General features: G+C 35.7%; 1 protein-coding gene across 3 annotated transcripts in view; it reads right to left on the reverse strand.

Moving 5' to 3' along the window:
* Positions 1-205: 205 nt before the first annotated feature.
* RBM25 (RNA binding motif protein 25) overlaps positions 206-12145 on the reverse strand; it is a 49150-nt gene continuing 37210 nt past the window's right edge. For all 3 annotated transcript variants that reach the window (XM_016208153.2, XM_016208154.2, XM_087819367.1), the window contains 10 exons: positions 11501-11787; positions 10969-11191; positions 10531-10620; positions 8301-8374; positions 6853-7003; positions 4209-4533; positions 3577-3851; positions 3168-3266; positions 2474-2521; positions 206-642 (listed from right to left, as the gene is read on the reverse strand). In XM_016208153.2, coding sequence (XP_016063639.1) covers positions 550-642; positions 2474-2521; positions 3168-3266; positions 3577-3851; positions 4209-4533; positions 6853-7003; positions 8301-8374; positions 10531-10620; positions 10969-11191; positions 11501-11787 — 1665 coding nt within the window. In that variant the 3' untranslated portion in view covers positions 206-549. The remainder of the gene's footprint in view (positions 643-2473; positions 2522-3167; positions 3267-3576; positions 3852-4208; positions 4534-6852; positions 7004-8300; positions 8375-10530; positions 10621-10968; positions 11192-11500; positions 11788-12145) is intronic.

Here is a 12145-nt window from a genome sequence, read left to right on the forward strand (position 1 = left end):
CACACAAACACATTCATACTGATACAGCAGGAATGGATGATCTAATTTTTGCACTCTAATTTTAAATTTCATGCCTTTATGAAAGCTTGCCAATTCTGATCAAGGGGGGAAAGGGTAATAGATGTGGCTGGTATTCTTTCAATTAAAATTGTTCATGTTGGTTCCTATACAGTACAGTTCAATATTAAGTGCAATTCTGCAAAAGAATTGGGGATTCATTTTAATATTTACAAGGAACAAATCAGCAGAACAAGATTATATCAGATAGACTGTGTACAGTAGCTGTGGCTTATAAAACATACCAGTAATTTGTACCTGGTGAGTATAAAGAGAACCAAGGTAGGATTCAGATGTCTTTACAACCAAGGGAGTACACAGGGCATCAACAAACTGGAGGACCCAAAAAAAAAAAAATTCACATTTTCTACATTTTAAAAAAATTACAGATCTCACAAATGTCTTTGAAGACAAAAAAGAAATTTTTTTCAAAGTCCTTTGAAGGATGGGAAAGAAGATATTTGAAATGGAACTCTAAATGTAAAGAGAGTTTTACTTCACAAGACCAATTTTCTTGGCTTCTGTTTCATATATCAATAATCTCCACATTTTGACTATAAAAACTTCTGCTTCTTCATCAAGTACCTAGAAGAGAAAAAGACAAAACAGAAACGTGTAAGATAAACAATCAGCACCTCCCAACAATAGTGACCGGTATAAAAAGGGCTTTTACTACTGACAAGCATTTACTTTCAATAAAATAACTTAGAGGAAATCTATCTAGTGTGAGAAATTTAGTACATGTAAATTACGAAAAACTAAACAAAAAAAATTCAGCAAAATTCCATGGCTTACTGGATACTGACATCACAGTACTTTCTGGATGCAACTTTTATTCTAACTTTTATCTTTACAAATACTACATTTACGCATGTTTTGAAAAACTTATCTCCTAAGGGAAGCAAATGTTTGTTAAGAGAACACAGTAATTTAGGCAGAACTAGCTGTACAACTACATAACTATAACAGAGTATCGCATTTACCCCCCAAAATAACCTTACAATCTTAGTATTTATGAAGTCCTTATATATGTGACACTGAATTAAATATTAAGTGAGAATACATGTAAAGCATTTAATATAGTGTCTGAGATACAGTAAACAGTAAGTGAACGGTCATCATTGCAAAGGAACACAAGACTACTGAATAAATTAAAGGTTCTAACCCTCGGCAAATAAACAGATCAAATTATCTTCCTATCTACATATGAATTAGGTGCACCATGTCCTCCCTACTACACCTGCCCTCGTCCCACACACATAGTTGGCCCTCTACACCAGTGCTACAGTGAAGTAAAATGAAGTATCGTGCTTCATTCTACAGAAGGCAGCTATGACTAAGCTTCAGGGTATCACTGCCATGAAGATTTGTGGCCTAATGTTACCAGTTTAGGTTAGGAGTTAAGCAAACCAGGTCTCTAGCCAGACTACTTGGGTTCAAATCCCACTTCTACCTCTTCCTAGTTACATGTCCTTGGTTGGGGTACATAATCACAAAGAGCCTCTCAGTTATCTCATCTGTAAAACGAAGAAAACAGTAGCTACATCACACTGGCTCATAATTTTAAAATTTAGTATGTACAAAGTGCTTTGAAGGGTGCCTAGTATCTAAGTGATCAGTAAGTGACCTAAGAGTAACTAGAAATTTTGACTTTTGAAAAATTTCCCTAAATTTATCAATGATGACAAATGAAGAACTTTTAGTAAAACTTTTAATGAGCCAGACTTTTAATGAGCCAGTAGTTCAAGAGAACCATATACAATCTTATAGACTCAATTTAGATGGTAATTCCTGTGATGCTTCCCCTACCTATTCTCAACACCATCAGATGCTCTATCTCCTCTGCCCCATTACACAAGTATGTTATAATAGGGTATCAATATTAGTATACCTATCTCCCTGATAGCTCAAGGGCTGACAATGTGTTACCACCTTCTAACACATTGCTCTACTCAGTAGGAACTTAATAAACGTTCTCTACATGTATTAACAGTTCCAGGACTTACATTTATAACCAAACATGAAAGGTGGAAGAGCGGAGAGACTGGTCAAAAAGTAAGCTCTAATTTTCATGTTGTCTAATCATATCCTGCTGTGGGTGCCTTTAACCTCTTTTAATACATATACAAATTTTAATTCAGGCTTATAAAAAGATTCTGGAACCAACAGAGTTAGAAAAGCAATCGAATTCAGAAATTAATTTATTTACATAGATATTAATTAAAATATTAATAACAGCCCTAGCCAGGGAGCTAAGTTGGTGAGACTGTCATCCTGATACACCAACGTTGCAGGTTCAGTCAGGGCACATACAAGAAATCAACCAATGAATGCATAAATAAGTGCAACAGCAAATCGATGTCTCTCAAATCAATAAATTTAAAAAGGTATTAATAACAATAAATTTCTGACTTACCATAGCAACATCATCTAAAATGCTCTGAGGTGAACTATGAGCCATAACCTAAAAGAAACAAGTAATTGTCATTTTGAAAATAATTTATAAAAACCAAACAAACAAAAAAGCAAGAGAGTCAAGCAATTTTAAGGTAACTTCAAACTAGTATGGGAATTTAAGTGTAATTAGTAATTCCTTTATAAAAATATGGTATTTCTACTATAATAACTGTCTTAAGACAGTTAGTAACTTACATTTTCTAAGGTTATTAGGGGGTTTCAAGAAGATAGGGTTATAAAAAATGCTTAACACAGTATCTGCCCAGAACAAAGCCAGTCACACAGTAATCAATAAATATTATGCTATACAGAAAACTATTGCTCCTCCTCCAAAGGATGGATGACTGACAAAAAAATTGATGAGAGAAGCTATCAGCTGTCTCCACAAAACCTCAACTGTACTTCACCACCATTCTAACCATTAAGACAAGAAAGGAGTGGCAAGGCATTCTCAAGGGCAAGGAGAGAGCAAAATTGGCAACAGCCAGCAATTCTATTACTCTATGACCCTTTGAAATGGAAACATGTGGCAAGGGGGTCATGAATATCTTAACTGAAACTAAATTAAAATGCACTTAAATTCCATTTTAGAAAGTGTCTACTATTTTAAAGTATAAAACAAGTGTTGGGGGTGAAGGGAGAAGACGACTAACCTTAGAACAAACAAAATCAACTAATGTAGCTTCTTCTTCACCTATGTATTCTATAATTTTCTTATTAATCCATGGCCTAATTCGTCGTTCCATCAATATCTGCAAAATAAAGTATAGTTACTAAATTGAAGAAATTTATTACACTTAACAAAAAAGTCTATAAACTTATTTTGTAATATTAAAAATCTTTCACAACTAAGACAGATATATATCATGATATATTTGCTTCTAATTAATGAAGACTTCAAGCACCACCACCAATTTCCCCAATAATCTACTAAATTCTCAGCAATGTCAAGATTCTAGCCACATTTATCATCACTGTGTGTCATTAATAGTATCAACCGAGTTTGTATGCTATATTCAAAACCACCTACAATAAAATGATGAAATACAATTTGCTACTCACAGAATCCACAATAGACCAATCCAGGGGATAAGCAAAGAGCTCAGGTTTGGCTGTAGGGATTTTCTCAATGAGACTCTTAATGTGTTTGCGCTTTTCTTCAGTGTTTACGGTGCCTTTGGCAGCATTTTTATCATCTTCACCGTAATCCAAGGGAACCAGCTTCCTTTTTCGGGGTACATCATCACTGTCTTCATCCTCAAATTTGTTAAAGACACTATCTACAGGAAGTTTCTTTCTCTTCACAGAATTAGGTTGACCAGGACTATTGGAAGCACCTATAGTAAAAACACTATATTAGCATGATGACTTAATTTTCAAGTGTTACATTTTACAACCCACCATCCCCTCAAAAGCAGTGCAAAATATACTTCCACAAATCTCAGAGAAAAATCCCAACTATAAAAAAATAACTCACTACTCACAAGTACTAGAAAATTTAACTTTTCACTTCTTCTCAGAACTCGAGGCAGCTGCAGATATAGGAGCACTATGAAAACAATAGTGAGCTAGAAAGGCATTTTTGAATATTTTTCTACCTACCTACCGAGCAGCACACATTTACTTTTTTCTTAAGGCAAAACTGAGGTGTTTGCAGAAGGAAAAATAAAGAAAGGAAGAAAATGCTAACATACCCAGTTTAAGACTTAGTCCTATTTTTGGCCTATGCTCCTCAGGTTGCTGTTGATCTGGCGAATTTTCGTGAGGAATAATAATACCACAGGGAGACTCATCCCCAGGAGTGTTGGGAGTTGCATTGCCACTGGCAGAGGAAACAGATGGGGCAGAACTGATGGGCCTCAGAGTTGGTTTGAGACAGGGCTTCTGTTCTGGCTCTTCTTCCTCTTCTACTGGTTCCTCTCGTTTTTCTTCTTTTTCTTGCTTTTCTTCTTCCTCTTCCTCCGATTCTGGTTCTTGCTTTATTTGTGGTTGTCTGCGCCTCTCAGCCTCTTGTTCCATCTAAAACAAAAAATAACCTAATTAACCAAAACAGACCACAACTATACTCAACTGGCTTTTTGTTTTATACTATCTTCACAAAAAATCTCTATTTTTCTTTTTCACTAGGAATAATGAAAACCATTGCCTACTTCTATAGTCAGAAAGCTGAGTTATAAATTTTTTTTTTAATGTTTGTATTGATTTCAGAGAGAGGAAGGGAGAGGGAGAAATAGAAACATCAATGATGAGTCACTGATCAGCTGCCTCCTGCTCGCCCCCTACTGGGGATCAAGCCCAAAATCCCAGCATGTGTCCTGACCAGTATCGAAACCGTGACCTCCAGGTTCATGGGCTGACACTCAACCAGTGAGCCACACCAGTCGGGCACTCTGTAAAATTTAAATATTTTACACATTGCCATTCTTCAGTGACTTTATATAAACTCTTCAGATTAACAAAGGTAAATACATAATAAATAGTTGGCTGATTCAAAATAAAAATTATGTTTTTATATTTTTATTAAAGAAATTTAAAGAGCCCTGGTTAGGTGGGCTCAGCTGGCTGGAGAGTTGTCCCATACATCAAAAAAGTTTTAGGTTCGATTCTGGGTCAGGGCACATACCCTGGTTGTGGGTTCGATCCCCGGTAGGGCACATGCCAGGGTTTCAGGATTGATCCCCAGCAGGGGGCAGGCAAGAGGGCAGCCAATCAATGACTCTCATCATTGATGTTTCTATCTCTCTTTACCTCTCCCTTCCTCTCTCTGAAATAAAAATATATTTAAAACAAACCAAAAAACCTTAAAAAAAAAAAAATCAAGTGAGGGTTTAAAAAAAAATTATAACTAGAAGTTTTATTTTAGAACAGCACAGACAATACGTAAGAGGCGATTCAAATCCTCAGCTTAGTCATACACAATCATTTCTTCTCCCTAGTTAATGGCTGAGGGGGGTAGTCACTTCTGTATTCACAAACAAAAGAAATAGGGTGATGGACGGAATTCAGAAGTCTAAGGCCTATAACAAAATGAACACTGTCCCCGAAATTATGAAAGGTAATAAAAAATAATCATGAGAGCATTATAAAATCTTAAATAATTTTTTTCAGCATGAAACAAAAATAGAAAACAATAAAAATATCCGAAACAACATTAGAATTCAAATCCACTGGTAGACAGAGAATTAAAAAATAAAAACACCCCAACCTAAATGTTACAATGGTAAGGATTTAAAAGACTGACAATATGCCATGTGTGATAGTATGGAAAAAGACAGAAGGGCTATAAATTGGTAAAATTCTGGGTGAAAGATTATACCTGATTTAAAAACATCAGAGAAACAGCATGTAAATTTTAATCCCACTTATAAAACTTATATATGAGATAGGTATCTGTATACCTGTGTGTTAACATTTAAAAACTAACTACACATTTACAGTGACTATAACTGGCTAACAGAAATCAGGTGGTCTTTAATCTCATTGTGTTCTTTGTCTGAACTTTCTATTTATTTATGTAAGTACTTTATCAACAGAAAAAAGAACACTTTCATTTTGAAAAATAAAAGGCACATGTAAGAAGACATGGTTTCTGTTAACAAATAGCATGTAACAGATTTTAAAAGTTGATATGAAGAATTTAGAGTATTATTAGATTGATGATATATTAAGAACTAAAAATTTTTTAGAAATGACGAACTCTATTCCTAATAAGCATGGGGTATGCCATGTCCTATGACACAGTCTTTTCCTTTTAAATGACAAGCTGCTGCCCTAGCTGGTTTGGCTCAGTGGTCAGAGCATTAGCCCTCGGGCTGAAGGGTGTGGGGTTCGATTCCAGTAAAGAGCATGAACCTCAGTTGCAGGCTTAATCCCCAGCCCCCGTAGAGGTGCATGCAGGAGGCAGCCAATGTCTCTCTCTCACATTGATGCTCCTCTCTTCCTCTCTCCCTCCCTTCCTCTCTTCCTCCCTCCCTTTTACTCTCTCTGAAAAACCAATGGAAAAATCCTCGGGTGAGGACTAAGAAATAAATGAATGAATGACAAGCTGTTCATTAAAAACATTTTTACTTTGGAAACAAAATATTTAGCCCGGCTGGGAGTGGTTCAGTGGTTGAGCGTCCACCCAGGATCCAGGCAATCGGGGTTCGATTCCCGGTCAAGGCACATGCCCGGGTTGCGGGCTCAATCCCCAGTCAGGGGTGTGCAGGAGGCAGCCGATCAATGACCCTCTCATCATTGATGTTTCTATCTCTCTCCCTCTCCTTTCCTCTCTCTGAAATCAATAAAGATACATTAAAAATAAAAAAAAATATCGCTATGAATGTGATAGTAACTCACCCTCTGTAACTCTGCATCTGGATCCGGATGCCCTTCTGCCAGAAGTCGCTGCCTGATTTCCTCTAGTTCTTCCTTCTCTCTTTTCCTATCCCGTTCATCTGCTTCCATTTCCTTTTCCCTGTCACGCAATCTTTTCTGAAGAGCACTTCCTCTGCAAAAGAAAATCATAACAGGCCTTATTTAATACTCAGGGGATCAATTATTGCACATGATGTTTCCAAAAGCACTTTCTTCAATACTAAAACTGTATTCTAACAGACTGAAGACTCTTAATGTTCTGTATTTGCAGAACACCCAAGACATTGTGATCTCTACGTAATACTGTTTAATAAGTGAGCATTGTGTTGTCACTTATAACCATGCCTCATTGTTAAGTCATTCTAAATAAGTATATAAAACAAGCAGAAAAGTAGCTTTCAGCAAGAAAGAAAGCTCTCATTTTGTGCCTATTCCACAGGAAAATCCCAGCACATAACTTGTGTTTCCTTGGATGCTAAGCTGTGAAAAATTAACATAAGGAATAATAGCAACACTAAGAATAGCTCTGTATCTTCAATTAAAATAAATTCTTTCCCTTGTGGGAAAAAAGTACTAGAAGTAGTGCAGAATCAATAGAACGCAAAGGTTCTCTCCATCTAGCAGTTTATTATATCTCAGAATGCTGAAATTATGTGCTATTTTATGATTCAATCATTTCACATTTTTTGCATTTTCTACAAAAAAAACAAATCCTTGGCATTCTTTTAATTTGCTAATTCTGATGTTTCATTTTAACTCCAGTGTATTAAACTAAACTGTATGTTAAATGCCTTTACTACATGCCAGGATCATGTGAGGCACATGAGGGATTTTTTAAAAATAAAAATATTGTCCATATCTTCAGGGAAAGTATAGCTTGGAGTAGAGGGAGCAGAACAAAACCAACAATTTTACCACAGTGCCATAAGTGCTAGAATGAAGGTAGTTTATAAATGCCATGGGAACAAAGAGATGAGGGAAGGCAGCCTTCACCAATTCTCACTTCACAGTAATATATCCATTGAGTCGGAAAGGAGGGTGGAAGGGAGTTTGGATTACTGTGTGGCACTCTTGAAATCCTTGAAGACAACAATTTCTAGACCACATTAGATAGTATAAAGATTGGTTATACCTTGCTATAAAAATTGGACCTCTTTAAAACACAGCAAGAAAAATCTGTAATACTATTATTCCCCCCCCCAAAGATACATAGAATTGTCGATCCTTTGCCAATAGCTCTTTACCCCACTACCCACTACCCTCCCCTACCCCCCTCAAAACAGCATATCAGCTATGGGGGTGATTACAAGATGGAATATGAAGATTTCTTTCTTTATTCTGCTGAGTGAACTTGCACTTTCTGGTAGACAAGGGAAAACATAGCCAATAAAGTACTAAAAGTATGAGTTCGTAAAGCAAGCCTTCTTTACCTGTAATATTTGGGATCATCTCTATCATCATCATAATCTTCTAAGAATTCTTTTAATCGTTTAGCTTCTTTTGCCTTTGAGGAAAGGAAGGATAAAGTGTGCAAAATTAACGTAACATTCACTTAGGTTACACCCTCCCCCTTTCTTGGGAACAGATTTTTCTTATCCATACCACTTGAACTTTATAATTCTCATATACTTCATATTTTAAATGCAAAAAGAGTATATATCTTTTGTCTTTTACTCATAAGTCAGATTTAGGACTTATCTGTAAAATAAAAACCACAGATAACATGCTATAATAAATTTGCTCCCTGAACATAACCTTCACAGTATAGTAATTATTTTCTAATTAATGAAACCTGAGCACACCAAGAAACAAAACTGAAAGTTATCTTATTGAATTTGTTAACTGAGCAAAAATATTTTACACATTTCATTTGTAGGTAAATAATACAAGTAATTTTTCTGAAATGCAGGATTAAAAATTTAAATCATGTTCATGCATCAATTTAAAGGTAATGCCTGTCTCACTCTGAGTACACAAACCATGGAAGTACACAAACCTCTTATTCCTATTTTTGAAATATCAAATATACAACAAAATATTATATTTAATTGCAGTTATATCTAACAATTATATATGTATAAATATATAATCTTCATCTATTATACTGACAACTATTACATCTATATACAAAGTAAGTAATGGTAGGTTTCTAACTACAGTAAAATTTTAGCACACTTCATCCAGTTCAAATGTTACCTTTGTAAAGACTTCCCCAATCTAATCATCTATCCATGACCAACTCCTCCCACAGTCTCTCCTTGTACTCCCAAAAACTGTGAACACACCTTTACCATACCTTAAACCCTCTCACACATGCTAAAGTACCTTATCTCTGACAATATTACCCACTTACTTCAAAGTTAGAAGCATTATTTATTCTTGTATGTCCAGTACTTAGCGCAAGGCTGGGATATACTGTACACTCAAAATTTGTCAAATGAATTAAATCAGACTATCAGGTAGCAATGACAATGCAAATATCTAAATAAAACCCAGGAAAGCCCACAAGGTAAATACTAAAACAAACATAAGTTAACACTCTTGAAGAGTAGAAACTTCTTTTTACATCAGATATTTCTGTTACTTGAACATTTTTATAATAAGCAAATAACTGCTTTGTAATTTTTTTTTTTTTTAAGTTCCCAAACAAAAACTAGGAAATTTTTCTCTAGAAAGAGAGGTTTGAGATTTGTTTGTAGGAAGCAGAATCACTTCAAATCTATTCCACAATTATTTCTTCAAATAATTATGTCTCTTACTACTTTCCAACCTAGGGATGAAAAAGAAATTCTAGAATGGGAGCTGAAGTCCAGGGAAATAAAAAACATTTTAAATAATTCTATGACATTAGCGGATGTACTATCCAGAACACCCAAACTATCTATCTAGTTGCTGCATGCACCCTTTTGGTTACTTACAAAAATTCCCTCTATGTCTCATGTTCAAAAGCTATTTGAAGAAGATTCCTAACTTCAGTGTGAAGTTTTTGGAAGAATAATCTCCAAACTGGAGATAAAGAAACTTTCATGAAATTCTGGCAAAGACAGAACACATGGAACATACTACTGAAGCAAATACTATGATAAAATATATTTTTGTCATTTTACTTAGTACAACCTAAACCAATTGCTTCGCTGTTATAATTTATCAAACAATGCAAATGTGAAAAACAAGATGTATTTTTTATGATTATCACATAGTCAAAAGAATAAACAGTAACCTAAGGAAAAACTATAATCCATAAATGTTATATACAAAAAACAGTAATTTTGATTTATAAAACCCGAGGTCTTCACATGACACTCTTTCCTCCATCCAAACGTACCAACCAATACAGAATACCAAAGCCTCTTCAAATTCAAAAATGTTGCAGATTCTTAACCAGAGGAAGTTCTGTATATTCTCATTTTACATATTATTTTATGACAGATTCACTTTCAAACTATGCTGAAAGGTAATTTTTTTTAGACAGCAAAAATGTGAAAAATAGAAGACAAAAATATTTTGGTGTACTGAAAGTGTCTCAAGGTTGTTTGAAACATATACAAATAAAATTATACTGGGAGCTTGTACAATTTAATTACAGTTATTTCTAACTAACAGTAAAAATTTGATCTCATTTATATCTGAAAATCACTTATTTTTAACCTAGAACATTACCATTTCTCTTCTTCTTTCTTCTTCTCTTTCAGCCTCTTTCTCATATTCCCGGGTTTTCTTCCGTTCTCTGATTTCCCAATTCTTAAGGCGCTAAAAAATAAATTGCCAGAGCTTCAAAAATGTGTACAAAAGAAAGGTTCTAAAAATTTTTTTAATATTTTTTATTATTATTTATTTCAGAGAGCAGAAGGGAGAGGGGGAGAGAGAGAAACATGAGTGAGAGGATGTCACTGATCAGCTAGCTGCCTCTTGCGCGCCCCCTACTGGGGATCAAGCCAGCAACTGGACATGCGCCCTGAAGGGAAACCAAACTCCTGATCTCCTGGTTCATAGGTCCATTGCTCAACCACTGAACCACGCCAGCCAGGAGGGTTCTAACATTTTTGACTAGGCTAGTAAGTACCAAGCTTTAGAAACAAAAGCATTTCCTCAATTTACCTCCTGATAAGCAGCTTCTTTCTCTCGGAGTTTTCTTTCAAGTTTTCTTCGCTCATATGCATCTTCTTCATCCTCTTCTCGATCCCTCTTCTTGTCTTTCTCTCTTTCTCGCTCTCGTTCCCTTTCACGCTCTCTTTCTCGTTCACGCTCTCTTTCTCGTTCACGTTCTCTCTCTCTCTCTCTTTCCCGCTCCCGTTCCCTTTCACGATCTCTGCTCTTTTCTCTACATGAAAAAAAAATTTTTTAATCTGTCAGTCTCCTTTCTGTTTTCCTTTAAAAACCAAGGAAGAGAACATATATTATGAAATATACGAACAAGCCAGAACTCAGTTTGATTTCTGCAGAATTGTAAACTCCTCTATATTCAGCAGGGGCATAGAATATAATCCTAGCCCCAAATTCTGAATTCAGTGTTAATACACACTGGTATCTCAGAAAGAGAAAAATACAAACTCTGGATATAAGAAATACAAAAGGCTAATGAACTGCTAACCAGCATTTCGGGAAATCAGTAACTTCTAGAAAGCCGTACCTTGATCGACTCCGATCCTTATTCCGATCTGAACTCCTTTCCCGATCTCGGTCACGATCTCTCTCTCGATCCCGATCTCGATCTCTCTCCTTTGTCCGGTCACGATCCCTATCCCGTTCTCGTTCCCGCTCCCGTTCCTTCTCCTTTTCTCGTTCACGTTCTCTTTCCCTTTCTCGTTCTCGTTCTCTCCTTTCTCGTTCCCTTTCACGCTCCCTCTCTCTTTCTCTCCGTTCTTTCTCAATTTCCTGTCTTTCTTTTTCTTTTTTGCCTTTCTCTTCTTCCAGTTTCTAGAAACCAATAAAAGTGCTTTTAGAGTTAATTCTGTAGTTCAGTATTCAGATATTTCCCGGCGCAAAGCCCAATACTGGGAACAACAACAACAACAAAAACCACTGGTACTTTGTTATTAAATACTTGTGGTTTTACTTAACAAATTAAACTGAAGCAATCACAAGACTAGATAGATTTCGTGCAAAACCATATACTCTACACAGACCAGGAATCTCCGATCTTGGATGCTGGGAGATTGTGTCAGGTGTGGTTAGCCACTCAATGATTATATAACTAAAATGACCATGAAGAATGCGTTGGTTCATAATAATTTCTAGAAAGACAATCACTTGGCTAAAACATAATTATTCCCAT

Source organism: Miniopterus natalensis, chromosome 1 (genome assembly GCF_054644295.1).
Source record: "Miniopterus natalensis isolate mMinNat1 chromosome 1, mMinNat1.hap1, whole genome shotgun sequence".
In the NCBI taxonomy this organism is placed as follows: Eukaryota; Metazoa; Chordata; class Mammalia; order Chiroptera; family Miniopteridae; genus Miniopterus; species Miniopterus natalensis.